The sequence below is a fragment of the Sciurus carolinensis genome, chromosome 16, assembly GCF_902686445.1.
Source record: "Sciurus carolinensis chromosome 16, mSciCar1.2, whole genome shotgun sequence".
Taxonomy (NCBI): domain Eukaryota; kingdom Metazoa; phylum Chordata; class Mammalia; order Rodentia; family Sciuridae; genus Sciurus; species Sciurus carolinensis.
The window spans coordinates 16,330,579-16,348,743 of NC_062228.1; the positions used below are offsets into that span (position 1 = coordinate 16,330,579).

The 18,165-nt window shown below is 38.4% G+C and overlaps 1 protein-coding gene across 1 annotated transcript in view; it reads right to left on the reverse strand.

Moving 5' to 3' along the window:
* Positions 1 to 18,165, reverse strand: part of Tango6 (transport and golgi organization 6 homolog) — a 171,538-nt gene that overhangs the window by 151,549 nt on the left and 1,824 nt on the right. Inside the window, 6 exon segments of the mRNA XM_047530021.1 lie at positions 1,435 to 1,517; positions 4,005 to 4,167; positions 5,423 to 5,559; positions 8,054 to 8,195; positions 11,776 to 11,892; positions 13,380 to 14,020. Coding sequence (XP_047385977.1) covers positions 1,435 to 1,517; positions 4,005 to 4,167; positions 5,423 to 5,559; positions 8,054 to 8,195; positions 11,776 to 11,892; positions 13,380 to 14,020 — 1,283 coding nt within the window.

Consider the following 18,165-nt stretch of genomic DNA (forward strand, 5'->3'; position numbering starts at 1 on the left):
GTCTGGCTTTTTTTACTTCACATAATTTTTATCATTTGTCCATGCTCAAGTATGCATACACACTTCATTTCTTTTGATGGCTGAGAACTATTCTACTGCATAGACATAGCACATTGTTTATCCATTATTAGTTGACAGACACATGAGTTTGTGTCCAAATTGTAGTTATTTTAAATAATGCTGCTCTGAACATTCACATACAGGTTTTATGTGAACATATTTTCATTTTCCTTGGGTATATACTTAGGAGGGGAATTGCTGGGTCATATGATAACTCCATGTTCAACTTTTTGAGGAAATGCCGAACTATTTTCCAAAGCAGCTATACTTTTTCACTTGGAATAAAAATTTGAAAGTTGTAAATATTTTCAAAAGTAAATATTATAAATTTATTTAAATAAACTTTAAAGAAGAATATTTATCCCAACTCCATCTGGCTCTAACACCATGAATTTAGTTTTTGTCTGAAAATATATCTCATATATATTTATAAGACTGCAATCATAGCAAACATACAATTTATATATTTTTTCATTTTGGTTATATATTTAGGTAGTCATTTGCAGGATTCATTTGTATAGAATAACTTCTCTATGATAGATTACCAACAAAAGTTATAAGGTAGATTCGATATTACCATATACTTTTAGGAAGCCTATGGTGCTGAAAAATGCCTGTCAATTTCATCAAGATAAGTTTTCATCAGTAGTGTGTGCCAGTTAGGAATCTAACTGGAGGTTGAATCCAGGGGCACTCCATCACTGAGTTATATCCACAAACCCTTTTATTTTTTATTTTATTTTTATTTATTTATATGTTGATACCAAGGATTGAACCCAGGGGCACATAACCACTGAGCCACATCCCCAATCCTTTTTGTATTTTATTTAGAGACAGGGTCTCAATGAGTTGCTAAGTTACTGAGGCTGGCTTTGAACTTGCGATCCTTCTACCTCAGCCTCCCAAGTCGCTGGGATTACAGGTGTGTGCCACCATGGCTCACTAGTCATTCCAATTCTTAAAGTACCTATTAAAAGGCAAAACTGCCAGGTGCCATGGTGCCCGCCTATGATCACGGTGGCTCAGGAGACTTAGGCAGGAGGATTACAAGTTCAAAGCCGGCCTCAGAAACTTGGCAAGGCCCTAAGCAACTCAGTGAGTCCTGTCTCAAAATAAAAATAAAATTGGCTGGGAATGTAGCTTAGGGGTTAAGTACCTCTGGATTCAATTCCTGATACAAAAAGTAAAAGAAAATAAAGGTAAAATTATTTTAAGGGCTGAGAATATAGCTCAGGGGTAGAACACTTGCCTAGTGAGCATGAGGCCCCCTGGGTTCAACAAAAAATAAAAATAAAAATAAATAAATAAATAAAATAAAAATAAAAGACTAAGTACAAATACAAGCTAAAAACATTAGTGACTTGAATTACCAACCTTAAATATATCTTCAATACATCTACTAAGTTCTTCTTCTGATACCAAAATCGTTCCTGGTACCATATCACTCTCTGGAACCTCTAGAAAACAAACAAAATTATCCACACTCAGTGCCTCACTGAGGTACTAACAGGAGAAAGTTTTACTAGAAAGATGGTTCATACTTTACACTGTTGAAGAGACTATGAATTAGTATAATCACTATGGAAATTAATATGGAGGTTCCTCAAAGCACTGGCATGGAATATGATCCTTATGATCCATATGATCCAACTATACTACTCCTCAGTATTTATCCTAAAGAATTAAAGTCATTAGACAACAGTGGTACATGCATACACATGTTTACAGCAGCACAATTAAAAATAATTAAACTATAAAACCAGCCTAGGTGTCCATCAATGGATGAATGGATAAAGAAAATGTGGTATATATACACAATGGAGTTTTATTTAGTCATAAAGAAAAATGAAGTTATGTCATTTGCAGGAAAATGGATGGAACCGGAGACCATTATGTTAATACAAATAAGCCAAACTAAGAAGGTGAAGGGTCATGTGTTTTCTCTCATATGCAGAAACTACAAAGGAAAAAGGAAAAGAAAGGGTCAAGGATCTCACGAAAATCAAAGGGAGATCAGTAAAGGAAAGAGACAAGAGGGGGGCCTGGGGATATAGCCTAGTTGGTAGAGTGCTTGCCTATGATGTACAAGGCTCTGGGTTCAATCCCAGCACCAAAAAAAAAAAAAAAAAAAAGAGAGAGAGAGAGAGGGGTGGGTGGGAGTTGGGGAGGGAGGGAGGAAGTACTAGGGAGTGATATTGGCAAAATTATATTGTTTTATGGTATGCATGTATGAATATGTAACAACAAATCCCATCATTATGTACAACTATAATACACTGATAAAAATGTGAAAAAATAAAATAAAATGTAAAGAAAGAAAGATGGTTCACTAATTAACAGCTAAGATCTAAAAATCAACATGGTTACCATTGTACAAGATGTTATTCATATGTAACATTTCATGGAATCTATGTTGCTACTGTTCATAAATATGCATTACTAATTTATGTATCACTAAGAAAAAAGTCAATTAACTTACTATTTCATATCACAAAAAATTTTAATTTTAAAATTTATAGAATGAAAAATTGGGGATTAAATAAAATAAAAATGACAGAGAGTTGAATAGTTGTGTACGGGTGACAGGCACTCAGGAGTTCATTATATAATCACTCTAAGTATGTGTTTGAAAATTTTCCTTTAAAAAGCTCTTTTTTGGAACTAGGGATTGAACCTAAGGGCAGTCTACTACTGAGCTACACCCCTAGCCCACTTCAGTTTTTATTTTGAGTCAGAGTCTTGCTAAATTGAAGAAGCTGAACTTGAACTTGCAATCCTCCTATCTCAGCTTCCTGAGTTGCTGGGATTTCAGGCAGGTGCCACCAAGTCCAGCTCTATTTTAAAACATTTTAGCCAGGCACAGTGGTGCACAGCTGTAATTCCAGCAATTCAAGAGGCTGAGGCAGGAGGATCACAAATTCAAGGCCAGCCTTTACAACTTAGTGCCCTGGGTTCAATCCCTAGTACTAACGGAATGAATGAATAATAAATAAATCCTCCATTTTACTACTGTCATCACAATTTTTTTTCCAAATCACTGATATCCATTCTCCAAGCATTGATGCTCATGTAGGAACAGACAACGTCATGACTGCTTTTGGACCAACAGTGATTGTGAGATACATCTGATACCAAAATAGCTATAATTTGAAAAAGATTTCCAAAATAGAAGATGTTTGTTTAATTACAGTGCTGGGAGTTGAACCCAGGGTCTCACACTTGCATGGCAAGTCCTCTACCACTAAAGCTCATCTCTAGTCCCCAAAGTTGTTTTTTTTTTAAATATAAAAAACAAAAAAAAAATTGTGTATTGTGAAACTGATAAAATATGACATTCATCATAATTGCTACATAACCCTAACAACGTAATAACAAAATGAAATACAAAATAAGAAACCTTATTGTGTAGATTGTTTCTCCAGTGGCAATGATACCACTATGTAAAATCAGTCATATTCTTATCTAATCTCATATACAAAATATGTAGCTGGTGTTGCAAATATAATGTAATACAAGAAGGAGGCTTGGCACAAATAAATATTCCTTGAATAAATAAACAAGGTCCAAGACAAATACTGGTACCATTATGGGTGTTAAATTTTCTGAGTGGGATCAATGCATTGTGGTCATGAAAGGCACGAACACTTTTCTTTAGAGAAACATGCTTAAGTATTTAAGGGGGGAATGTCATGATGTCTACAACTAAATCTCAAATGCTTGCGAGAAACAATGTTCGTGTGTAAAAAGGAAAGAAGCAAATGTGAGCAAAATGTGAACAGTTGGTAAAGCATATGAGTGGTTCAATGTACTTCTTAAAACTTTTGTGGAATTTTCAAAATAAAAAGTTGGAGGAAAAAAGAGGAAAACTAAATCACTTAAATCTGAACCACTGAAGAAGGCCCTTTAGAGGGAGAGACTCCCAGCCACCAGACATTCTCCTTTACCTGCTGTATTCAAACATCGATGAAGAGGAGCTAACACTGGCTGAAGCAAATACTTTGCTGCCAGTTGTGGCTGTTCTCTTGACATAGTTACAAAGGCAGTGGTGGCAACTCTTTGAAACTGCCGTGCTGTCAATTTATCTTGAAAATGAAATAAATCCAAAATCTACAAGAAAAATTACATGAAACAAATATCAGGTTCTTTGCAAGGAACATGACAGTAATTAAGAAGAAAAAACATTTATTTTTTTTAAGCCCAAAAAGAAAGTTGCAGTGATAACACTGACTTAACAGAATGGTTTTAACAATCCACTATCAAAGGACGTAAGCACTAAAAAGAATGTTCATTTATTAAAGTTTTTTTCAAATTTATAAAATACAGGTTCATTTCTGGGTGCAGGCTGAGGCAGGAGGATTCCAAGTTAAGGGCAACCTCAATAAATTAGAGAAACCCTGTCTTGTTTTTTTTTTTTTGGGTGCTGTGGATCGAACCCAGGGCCTTGTGCTTACAAGGCAAGCACTCTACCAACTGAGCTATCTCCCCAGCCCCGAGAAACCCTGTCTTAAAGTAAAAAATACAGCTCACTCTCCCTCTGGAGATGCCTTGCTTTCTTTCTTTAATATGTACTTGCTCCAAAAGTCTCTCTCTTGAGATAGCCCACATTCCTCTTCAAAGTGCATATGCTTTCATAAATCTATGTCTCTGAAAAACAAAATGTAATAAAAAGGGTTGGGGATATATAGCTCAGTGGTAAAATGCCCTTGGGTTAGATCTCCAGTAGCGTCAGGAGAAAGAGGAAAGAAGGACAATGAACAAGATGAAACTATTTCAGGTTCTAGTTCCGAGAGCAATTTTAGCTAGTCCTTTAATAATGTTATCTTTTGTTTGTTTTTTGCAATGCTGGGTTCCAAACCCAGGGCCTCACACATACTACAAAAGTTCTTGGCCAGTGAGTTCCATCTCCAGCCCTGGTAAGGGGTTTTTAAATCTAACAATTAGGCCATTCTCTTCCACAGATTTTTATTTACTTTTTGAGTAGTTCCATCACTTAATTAAAAAAAAAAAAAAAAAAAAAAAAAAAAAAAAAATGAATGTTATACTACTCTTACTTCAGTTTCAGAAGAACACTAAAAGTCCTTTTTCTAGCTGGGCACAGGCGCATGCCTGTAATCCCAGTGACTCAGGAGACCGAGGTAGAAAGATCGCAAGTTCAAAGTTAGCTTCAGCAACTTATTGAGGCTCTAAACAGCCCAGTGAAACCCTATCTCAAAATAAAACATAAAAAGGACTGGGGATGTGGCTCAGTGGTTAAGTGCACCTGGGTTCAATCCCTGGTACCAAAAAAAAAAAAAAAAAGTGTCCTTTTTTCTATAAATTAGCAGATAATTCTTGAATGGTCAAAAGAAACAAGACGATTTACCTGGGGACAGATGTCCCTGTAGTAACTCTCTGGTGAAAGAGACTGCTGGGGACACGAAGCCAGAATCTTTGCAATCAAGTCGCATTTCTTCCAGTCAGCAGCTGTTGCCTCTGCATCACTTCCGCCAGCTGCCCCAGCTGTCACAATTCACAATGTAGAGAGATGTCAAACATTCATAACAGTTTCCTATGTAAGGTTCCATGTGACAAATCTGCTTTAATTTTAGGGTAAAGGGTATGTCTTTTCTCTGTTAGAAACTGTTTATTTCTCCCAGTGACTTGGGAGGCTGACACTGGAGGATCTCAAGTTCAAAGCCAACAATTTAGGAGGCCCCTGTAGTATGATTTGCAAATGTAGGTAAGGAAAATACCCCAAGGTCAAGCGAAGTACTAACAGAAAGAAGTCGATGTAATAATCCTCAAGTTCACAAATGGGTTTGTGGGCTAGGGTTGTGGCTCAGTGGTGGAGTACTTGCCTGGCACACGTAAGGCACTGGGTTCGATCCTCAGCACCACATACAAACAAATAAATAAAATAAAGGTATGTGTCCATCTATAACTAAAAAAATTTTTTTTGAAAAATGGGTTTGTGTTCCCACTTACCAGCATGGAAACACCTTCTAATACATAAGGTATCAAATAAGAGTCCTCGGAGGGTTTTATTGCCTTTGTAATGGAGCCAAATTACCTTAAACTGAAAATTTGCTGTAGAATCACACTAACAACCTTTAAAAGACAGGATCATGAGCTGAGGATGTGCCTCAGGATTAGAGCACTGGCCTAGCACATACAAGGCCCTGGGTTTAATCCCCAGCACCATATACATGCACAAAAAAAAGCCAGGGCCAAAGGAATCAAATAGATCCCAACAAACTTCACTGCATCACTGAATAAAACCCAACAAAGGGATACAACAAAATCTAGCATGCAACAAGGTAAAGTAAAAACACACAGCATCAAGTCAAATTACCAGACAAGCTAGGTGCAGTGGCTAAAGCTGGTAATCTCAGCAACCAAGGAGCCTGAGGCAGGAGGATCACAAATTCAAGGCCAGCCTCAGAGATCAAGTAAAGTCCTAAGCAACCCAGCAAGATCCTGTTTCAGAATTTAAAAAAGACTGGGGAATGTAGCTCAGTGACTAAGTGCCCCTGGGTTCAATCCCTAGTACCCCCCCTGCCCCGCCCCAAAAAAATTACCAGGCATACCCATACAATGGAATATCATATAGTCATGAAAAGGAATAAAGGACTAAGCTGGGAATAGTGGCGCACACCTGTAATCCCAGTGACTCAGAGGCTGAGACAGGAGGATCGCAAGTTCAAGGCTATCTTGGCAATTTAGCAAGATTCTGTCTCAAAATAAAAAATAAAAAGGGTATAACACCCTTAGTTCAATTCCCAGTACCACCAAAAAACAAACAAATAAAAGGAATAAAGAACTGATTCATGTTACAACATAACCAAACCTTAAAAACATGCTTAGTGAGCCGGGTGTGGTGACACACTCCTGTGATCCCAGAGACTCAGGAGGCTGAGGCAGGAGGATTGAAAGTTTTAAGCCAGCCTCAGCAACTTAGCAAAATCCTATCTCAAAATAGAAAACAAAAGATACCAGGGCTATAGCTCACTGGTAAAGCACCCTTGGGTTCAATCCCCAGCACACACACAGACACAGACACACACACACACACACACACACACACACACACACACATCCAAAAGAATGACAGCAGAATTCTCAAACAGAAGTCATACAAGCCAGAAGACAATTCAGGAACATCCTTGAAGTATCAAAAATAAACTGTCGGGCTGGGGAGATAGCTCTGTCGGTAGAGTGCTTGCCTTGCAAGCACAAGGCCCTGGGTTCGATTCCCAGCACCACAAAAAAAATAAATAAATAAAAAAAAAAACTGTCAATCCAAAATTTTGTACTCAGGAAAATATCTTTCAAAAATAAGATGAAATAAAATCTTTTTCAGACAAAACAAAAGCTAAAAGAATTCACTGCCAATAGACTTAAGAAATGTCAAAGGAAGTTTAGGCAGAAGGAAATCTGGTTGGAAATTTGTTTCTATACAAATCAGTGAAGAGTACTAGGCCTTGCCTATAATCCCAGCTACTTAGGAGGGTGAGGCAGGAGCTTCTCAAGTCAGGCCCAACCTTGTCAATTCAGCAAGACTCCATCTCAAAATAAAAATAAAAAGGACTGGGGATATAGCTCAATGGCAGAGTGCTTGCCTGGCATTCATGAGGCCCTGGGTTCAGTCCCCAGTACTGCAAAAAAAAGGAGGGGGGGAATACCAGAAATGGCAAATATGAGAAAAAAAAACAAACTATGAATAGATAACAGCAATATACACATGCACAAATAGGAAAAAACTCAGAAAAATAAGGCTCTAATTTTCGTGTAGCAGCTCTCCAATCTGCATGCTCTTGGATAAAATCTAATCCCCCTTTTCTTTTCTTTTTGCAGTGCTGGGGTTTAAACCTCATGCATATCAGGCAAGTGCTCCCCACCAAACTATACCTCCAGCCCTCAGATTTAAAGGCAAAGGCAAAAAGCCTGTGATTCACCTCAAATCTGACTCAAAGGGAAATGGAAACCAAAGGAACAGAAATATGTTATTTCTTACCGCCTGCTCCTTCCAAAATGCCCCGGACCACTGCCTGAACACCACTGGGTCTCATTAACCTTTCTGAGAGCAGTTGTCCACACAGACGCCGAAGCCAAGCTGGGGCCCGACATCTAAGCTGTGTCTTCACATCTGTGCAGGACTGATAAAAGGAAGGGAAGATATGAATTGTGAATATCAATGAAATATATAGATATATTTTATATATATAGATATATTTTTAAAAGGTACTGAGTCATACTGTCAACAGTGTACTGTACAGACTTGAAAACAATAACATTTGGGGCTGGAGATATAGCTCAGTGGTAGAGCATGTAATTAGCATGTGCAAGGTCCTCAGTTCAATTCCAGTGTCAAAAAAATAAAACGCAGTATTTTTTTCCTTAAAACAAACCACCAAGTCTCTCCTTTACAAAAACATTCTTCAGCATTACTTTCTTTTTCTTTTTGGTACTAAGGACTGAATCCAGAAGCATTTTACCACTTAGTTATATTCCCAGTTCTTATTACTTTTGAGAGGATTTCACTAAGTTGCTGAGGCTGGCCTTGAACTTATGATCCTCCTGTCTCAGCCTCTTGAGTTGCTGGGATTATAGGCATGCGCCATTGTGCCCCAGCCAGCATTACTGTTAAGAAAGTAGAAATACAGTAAAATATTAATGAAATTTCAAACCTAGAAATTGACAAACACATCAATGAGTAATATGTAGAATTTGGGAACATGACTAATCTCTAAATGTAGTCCTTCCAACCAAATCTAACATCCAAAGAAGATTCTTATGAGTGTTAAGAATGCCACTAAGAGGGCAGTTTATAATAGTGAGGGAACATGACAGATGTTGCTTAAATGATCTTGAATACTGATTCCCATGATCCAGCAGTTTCTAGTAAGTGCTGGATTTCTTCATGGGCTCTCTTTTGAGAGATCTGTGGAGCCATCATGAATAAAACAGACTTGGTGTTCTTAATTTTGGCCTAGAATGTTAACCATGTAGCTGACAACAATTGCACTTAACTACATAAGCATCAAAATCAGTGACATAGATATTTAATCCTAGTGTTGGAATGTAGCCTAGCCTATGGGTTCAATCCCCAGCACTGTAAAAATAATAATAATAATAAAATTAAAGAAGTATTTAATTCTAACTAGCCTGTCCTCTTTTTTGAGAATTAATAATTTAAGTTAATAATCTATTAAGAGGGTTATGATGTGCTACACAGTATGCTAATACCTCCCACATAATCTCAAAAGGTACTTAAGGAAAACACTATCATTATCCCCACCACTTAATGGATAAGCAAACTGAGGAATGGAATTCAGACACCTGCATGCTGGGTTGAATCCAGTGGCCTAATCCCAGAGTCTCCGCTTTACACAATGCTCTTACAATGCATTTGGTTTCATCTGGCAAACTGTGAACTCAATCACAGAAACAGGATGTGAGGCACAGAGGCCCAATGGAAGGCTACCGTAACATTCGAGGGATTAGATGAGGTCACTGGAAATATGATCAGCTGATCACTGTTCTTACCTACAGGCTGTTCATTTGGTTCCTCACTCTTCTTTTTTTTTTTAATTTTTATTTTTACAGACTGCATTTTGATTCATTGTACACAAATGGGGTACAACTTTTCATTTCTATGACTGTACACAATGTAGATTCACACCATTCATGTAATCATACATATACACAGGGTAATACTGTCTGTCTCAGTCTACTTTCTTTCCTTCCCCCTCTCCCTCCAACCCCATTTTCCTCCACACCATTCAAAGTTCCTCCATTCTTCTTTTCCTCACCCCACCACCACCCCCTCATTATGTATCATCATCCACTTATCAGAGAAACATCGGTCTTTGTTTTTGGAGCATGGCCTATTTCACTTAGCATGATATTCTCCAACTTCATCCATTTACCAGCAAATGCCATAATTTTATTCTTCTTTATGGCTGAATAATATTCCATTGTGTATATATACCACAGTTTATTTTTTTTAGATTCTTTTTTTTTAATTTTTTTTTATTGTAAACAAATGGGGTACAACTTGTTTCTTTGTACATGAAGTAGAGGCATACCATTTGTGTAATCATACATTTACCTAGGGTAACACTGTTTGATTCATTCTGTTATTTTTTTCTTCCCCCCCACCTCTCCCACCCCTCTTTTCCCTCTATACAGTCCCTCCTTCCTCCATTCTTGCCTCCCTCCCACCCCCCATTATGTATCATCATCTGCTTATCAGCGAGATCATTTGTCCTTTGGTTTTTTGAGATTGGCTTATCTCACTTAGCATGATATTCTCTAATTTCATCCATTTGCCTGCAAATGCCATAATTTTATTATTCTTTATGGCTGCATAATATTCCATTGTATATATATATATACCACAGTTTCTTTATACATTCATCAATTCAAGGGCATCTTGGTTGGTTCCACAATCTGGCTATTGTGAATGGAGCAGCTATGAACATTGATGTTGCTGCATCACTGTAAGTATGCTGATTTTATGTCCTTTGGATATAAACCAAGGAGTGGGATAACAGGGTCAAATGGTGGGTCCATTCCAAGTTTTTTGAGGAACCTCCATACTGCTTTCCAGAGTGGTTGCACCAATTTGCAACTTCACCAGCAATGTATGAGTATGCCTTTTTCCCCACATCCACGCCAACACTTATTATTGCTAGGCTCCTCACTCTTTATATAACTAGATTCAAAACCAAAATTTAGGTCCTAAAAGCAAATTAAATCATTTCAGATAAATAGTTTTTTTAAAAAAAGAAACTATCTTCTGCCTAGTTATATATTAGTACATTTTTAACTTTGAGTCAGGGTCTCACTAAATTGCTTAGGGCCTCACTAAGCTGCTAAGAATGGCCTTGAACTTGACCCTCCTGACTCAGCCTCTCCAGTTGCTAGGATTACAGGTATGCACCTCACATCCAGCTACTAGTCTGTTTTTTTTAAAAAAAGAAACTAAAAATAGAAATCATAATTGCTCTAGTTTTAATTTCTTAATTTCCAAAATTCCATTCAAAGAAAAAGGTGTCCAAATACTTCTGCCAAAAGAGTACATTGTCAGACAGTCAAATTTTAGTTAAAAAAAAAAAAAAAAAAGATCTAGTTTCAGAATGAATAAAATATATTTTACATAAAACTGCCATGAGACTTAAAAAAGTGATCATAGGGCTGGGGATATAGCTCGGTTGGTAGAGTGCTTGCCTTGCATGCACAAGACCCTGGGTTCAATCCCCAGCACCATTAAAAAAAAAAGAAGTGATCATAATGGTCTTGGGAAAGTGTCAATGATTCCATAAAGAAAAAGTCTTTTATGTTATTCTGAAGGTCAAGGTCTCTTAGTTTTATTGTACTGGGGATTGAAGTTAGGGGTGATTTACCACTGAGCTACATCCCCAGTTCTTTTTATTTTGAGACAGGGTCTTGCTGCATTACTGAGTCTCACAAAATTGCTGGGGCAGTCCTCAAACTTGTGATCTTCCTGCCTCACCCTCCTGAGTCACTGGGATCACAAACGTGTACCACCATGCCCAGTTGCTGCTGAGTTTTATAAATACCAGTTTTAACGATCTTAAAAAAGAAGTCTCAACTAGATCATTAAATAGGTAATTAAATAGCTAATTAAAATTATCTAATTTTCCAAGAGAAGACAGCACACCACACATTATCATTAACAGTTCACCCAGGAGAGTCCCCAGGCCTGAATACCTGGGGAGGTCCTCCCTGGAGGATAAGTAATTCCCGGACAGCCAATGGCTGATACACTTGATCCAAGAGGTCTTTCAAGGCTCCCCTGGATAAAGTCCTTTCCTCTTCAGTTAAAATCTGCAAAAAGTAGGGACTTGGTTTTAGTGGAATACAAACCAGGCAGGAAATAGAAGGCAATATTTTACAACACCAAAGGTACTTATAAATAGGAAGGCTTCTTGACTTCCTTCCACATGAAGGAAACTGCGACAAAACCACTCCTGGCCCTCTCTCCATCCCCACTCACTCCACTTCTAGGCAAGAGATATGGTTTGCCTTACTGGTGACTACTAAATACATACACTCAATCACTGGCCAGTTTCAGTATGCACTGTTCAGCTCACTTCTCTCTCGTGTGAGTGAGTTCACGTTCTGTTCTGCTCTGCCTTGCTGAGCATGGGCACATCCCCTGCCATGGGACAGAAGGCAATGCAGTTTTCCAGCACTGCTGAAACTAGGTGAACAATAACTGTGTCTCACTCTGGAGTACACCATGAGGAAATGTCTCTATGAGCTATCTCCTCCAGCTGTCTTTATAAGCAACAGAGGTGATATTTGTCTGGAATTTTCTTTCTTTCCTTTCTTTCTGTACTGGGGATTAAACCCAGGGATGCTAGGCAAGCACTAAGCATGATAAGTAACCACTCTACTCCTGTGATACATAACCAGCCTAGAGGTAACATTTTTGACTTTTCATCTCTCTTATTTTGTTAGCTAGTGTTTCCACTCATTCAGAACCTGGGCAGTAAATAGGGGTTCTGTTTTGGGGCACACCTGAGCCCCAACAATACAGCCCCTTTTGGTAACTAGCACTCACAGTCAAACCGTCAGGGTCTTGCCTATACATTTAGCACACTGAGATGTGAGTGCTACCCAGAGCAGCAGCTATTGGTGCAACTTTTTCCAGCTTCATAATGTACACTCATCAGGCTGCCCTCTGTCAACTCCTTATCCCACTTTCCTACTTGGTTCTTAGTTTTCTGTCTCCTGCCTGAGACTCCTGGGGCATTGCTTAGCTTCAGAAATAGCAAACAGACCTGTTGACCAAGGTCCCCCATCTCAGGGAACTGCAAGCTGTAGGCACTGCTAGAACTGCCAATATGCATCGCCCTGAAGTGAAGAGCGCAGGGCTCTGCTGAGGCATCAGGGGAGCTTATAATTTTGTGCCACTGCTCAGATAATAGTGGCTTTTCAGCAAATGCTTATGAACACAGAAAGGAAAAAGAAAAAAAAAAGTGAGCAGGAAAGGAACATGTATGAGGGTAACAAAGCAAGGGAAAGAGAAGTGAGGGCATAGAGCATGGCTGTGGCAGCTAAGGGTCACCCAGCACATAAGCCACACGGACCCTTGCTACATTTACATCTTAACAGTTTCTGATTCCTATGTTGACAAATGAAGCCTATAACCCTCCCAATAAAGATGAATTTACCCACTGGTTATCCTTTTACATTTAATAGGAACTCCAGATATCCCAAGGGCCCATTTCAAAGAACTAAGAGTTATCTTTTGTAACGACCATACACAAACACGCACATTCTCTCTCTCCATCTCTCAGTGTGTTTACCTCTTCCATGGGTGTCGGTAGTTTTCTTTTGGTTGGGCAGAATCCCAGTTGGCACAGACCTGCAGTGATATCCCCAAAGTGGCGGCAGAAAATCAAGCTCCCGAGAGATGTATGCTGAGCAACACTGAGGAGGACCTTGCAGCTGGTGTACAGTCTCTGGGTTGCATGGGGAGCAGCATCCAGACATACCACATCTTGAACAACGGCACCAAACTCAGTCCTGTATCTCAAAGGGACTCCAACACCAGGCATAAGATAGGGACACACACCCAGAGTGACCACAAACTGTAAAATGGACTGGACTGTCTTCTGCTGTGAGATACTAAGTGTATCAGGGCTCAGGGAAGGAGCAACTTCTGGAGTCCTAGGGTTGGGTTTACCTGGATTGAAGGCAGCTGCAAGGCGGATCATGGTTTCCTTCAAACACAATAGCAACAACAAGGCTTGAGAGGTAAAACTCCAAGTGATGTCCACAGAGTTTTGAGGCCATTCTGCCTTATTAGCAATTTCATCTCTTAGGAGTTTCAATTTCTTCCACTGAGGATCCTTCAGAAGCTTATCCTCCAGGGCAGACATATTCGATTTTAAAGTAGCCAATAAGATATCATGTTTTGTGATCTGTAGTGAACTTGAGCCTGATCCTTTGAAATTAAAACAAAAAAAGATTATATGCAGAGAAAACAAATTATATTTCCCTCTGTGTGGAATGCCTTGCTACTCCAGCCAGAAGACTGGAAGTGAGGAAGAGACTAGATGGAGCATGGATTTTTAGGGAGCTGAAACCATTTTTAAAAATAATTCTGGGCTGGGGATATAGCTCAGTTGGTAGAGTGCTTGCCTTGCAAGCACAAGGCCCTGGGTTCAATCCCCAGCACCGCAAAAAAGAAAAAAAAAAATTCTGCCTGGGTGTGGTGGCACATATCCATAATTCCAGTGACTCAGGAGGCTGAGACAGGAAGATCATAAATTTGAGGTCAGCCTTAGCAACTCAGCAAGGTCCTGTCTCAAAACTGAAATAAAAAGAGCTGGGGATGCAGCTCACTCAGTGATAGAGCAAGTCTGGGTTCAATCCCCAGTATCATATACACACACAAAATGAATAAACAAAATAATTCTGTACGATATTGTAACAGTAGATATGACATTATATATTTGTCCAAGTTCACAGAACTGTGTACTACCAAGATTGAACCCCAAAGCAAACTATGGATTATAGTTAATAGAAATGTATCAAGACTTGTTAATCAATTGTAACAAATGTACCATGCTAATAAAAGACGTTAATAATAGGGGAAACTGGAATTGGGGTGGAGAAGGGAGTATGTACTTCATGCTCATATTTTCTATGATCCTAAAGATGATGTAAAAAAAAAAAAATCAAACCTAGATGGATGTAATAGCACACACCTATAATCTTAGCAATTCAGGAGGCTGAGGCAGAAGGATATCAAGTTTAATGGCAGTCTCAGCAACTTAGCCAAGACCCTATCTCAAAATAAAAATTAAAAGGACTGAAATGTGGCTCAGTAGTAAAGCACCCCTTGGGTTCAATACCCAGTGCCAAATAAATAAATAAATAAATAAATAAATAAATAACAACAATGTTGTTACTACATTTTTTTTTTCTTTGCAATGCTATCAAGCCCAATGCATGCTAGGCAAGCACTCTACCACAGAGCTACATCCCAAAACCATTGTCCCTTCAAAATAATGAGAACAGAAGAGTAAGAATAGTTCTTACTGTCCAGAGCTAGTGTTCTAATCTACTAGTTTTAAAATCTGATTCCTTAAATTTATATATACCTAAAAAGGAAATAGGTGATCTCATAGCTTGTTGTCACTAACAATTAAATCACTAACCTACCTCTATATGACTTCCTGTGACCTTATAAGATCTTTGAACCCAAACATGGAACACAAAGAAAGTGATCCGAAATAACTCTTACTGCAGTTTTTTCCAAGAGCCTCTTAATAAAGTAGTCTTCTCTGCCCTCTACTGGTGATGAAATGAAAGCTATGATCCTTGAAAATAAATGGGAGCATTCCTTTAAAGCAGTGGTTCTAAAAGTGGTATAGAGACCAGAGGAGGATTCCCACAATTCTCTCAGGGGGGTCTTCAAAATCAAAACTGTCTCATAATGGGTTGGGGTTGTGGCTCAGTGGTAGAGCACTTGCCCGGTATGGCAGCACCTGCCAAAGCCTGGGATCAATTCTCAGCACCACAAAAACAAAACAACAGAAAGACAAACTATTTTGTGATAACACTAAGACATTATTTGCCATTCCATTCTCATTTTCTTATGATTCTAAAGAGGATGAAAAGTTCACTAATATGAGTTCAGAATCTATATTGGTAAGAAATTGCCTTATTTAGTCTTAGTATATTACAAAAGAAAAATATATATAACTCTCTGAAAATGTGATTGAAATCCCTCCCTTTTCCAACTATAGCTATGTGAGTCTCAGGGGTCTGTCACCTACTTCAATCATGACAGACTGAATGGAGCAGACATAAAAATCCAGCTGTGCCAGGTGTGGGTGCATACCCCTGTAATCCCAGCTACTTGGAAGCTGAGTCAGGAAGATTCGAGGTCAGCCTCAGCAATTTAGAGAGATTACCTCAAAATAAAATAAAATTTAAAAAAAATGGTGGGGTTATAGTTTGGCAAAGGAGCATTTGTCTCCATGAGCAAGGCCCCGAGTTGAATCCCCAGTATCACACACACACACACACAAACCCAGCTGCAGTCTGGGGATGTAGCTTCAAGGTAGAGTGCTTGCCTAGCACATGTAAGGTTGAGGATTCAATCTTCAGCATCACTTAAAAAAAAAAAAAAAAAAAAGTCTTCTAATAAGCCAGACATCAAATATTTATAAAAAACAATGATGTTCTTCCCTCTTGTTATTTTTCATTAAAAACGTCACTACATTAACATGTAATGGGTTTATTTGGTTTACTGTCACTTTTAAATAAATTAAATATTTCAAAGGTGTTTCTTAATTAAAAATCAATTTTTAGTGCAGTAAATGCTGACACATATATTCCACATTAAAGCTCTTTGAAGTCCTCAACATTTTTTTTAAAGTTCACCAAATCACTGATAGATAAATACTAGGGAATAAACCCAGGAAACTACCACTGAGCCACGTTCCCAGTCCTTTTTATTTTTTTATTTTGAGGCAAAGTCTCACTAAATTGCTTAGGGTCTCACTAAGTTGCTGAGGCCAGCCTTGAACTTGGAATCCTTCTACCTCAGCCTCCCTTGTCATTAGGATTACAGACCTGCACCACCGCACCAGGTTTGGCCTCCATTTTTTTTTTTTTTTTTTTTTGGCGGTTCTGAGGATTGAACCCAGGGCCTTGTGCTTGCGAGGCAGGCACTCTACCAACCGAGCTATATCCCCAGCCCTGGCCTCCATTTTTTATAAACAAAATTTCACTAACATTAACAAACAGCCTTCGAATACCACTTAACACAATTCATAACAATGGAAGTGGATATATCCTTATTTATTCCATGGTTGAGAAAGGACACACCTGTAATCCTAATGACTTGGGAGGTTGAGTGCTGAGAATCATGACTTCAAGGCCAGCCTGGGTAATTTGGCAAGACCCTATATCAAAATTTTAAATAAATAAAAAAATTTAAAGGCTTGGGATGTAGTTCAGTGGTAAAGCATCCCTGGGTTCACTCTCCAGTACCACAAATGCACACACATGAGGCAGGGGAAGAGAAAATGTTTAAAGTAACAGAACTTTTGAAGGCTCAAAAGTGAAACCCTATCTATTTGGTACCCAACCTCAATTCCTTTTCCTTCTAAGATCTTTAAAACCTCACCCACACATAACTTCTCTATTCAGTTGCTGTGTACACCACCCATTTACCACTTGTTATCCTACCATGTTGGATATCTCCCCACACAGACAAGCAGACAGCACACTGCATTATGTATTTTTGTATTCCCAATAGCACTGAGGAAAGAATATAAGTTGATTTCCTATAAATATTACCTCAAAGACAGTCATCAAAAAAGTTAGACTGAATGTTTAATTTAGTTGGATATAATTTTAACCAATACTTTCACCCTATCTCCTCAAAACCCCCTCTGTTCATCAGGGCCATTCTTACTATGTACAGGTATTTTTTAATTCCCTTAGCAGCTAACAGGATAAGGAAAAAAAAAAAACAGTTCAGTGATAGAGCATGTGCTGGGTTCAATCCCAGCACAAAATATTAAATGAAAGAAAACAGCAGGCAGGTTTACACAATATATAATAGGCTACATATATGAAACAATATGATCTTACCACAACATATATTCTTTTTCAAATAAGGATGCATGAATTTTCCTTAGTTAAATGAATACGCATATATAACTTCACCACATATTAGAGATTAGGAGAGCCTTCTGCAAATGGAGTTATATGTGTTTTGTGATAGATGACTACTTCCAAGTTTTTGCTTATCTAACCTTCTTCTCAATGGTGTTGAAGATAGCTGTAGTTGCTAAACAGGTGACCTCTCTGTTAGCAAAGTAAAACTTTATTTTGCAGTTTGACTCTTATTTGGGGCAATGTAGTATGTTTAACAAGTTTTTAGTGGAAGAACCTAAATTCAAATCCTTGCTCTGCCACGTCTTAGTTTCACATTGGGTAATTTCCAATGTACCTGGAGCCTTGGTTCCTTCATCTGTAAATACAGAGCACAAGTAATACCTCTCTCATGGGATTGCTCTGAAGTTTAAATGATAGACACATAAACAGCATACTACGGGAGTGGTATTT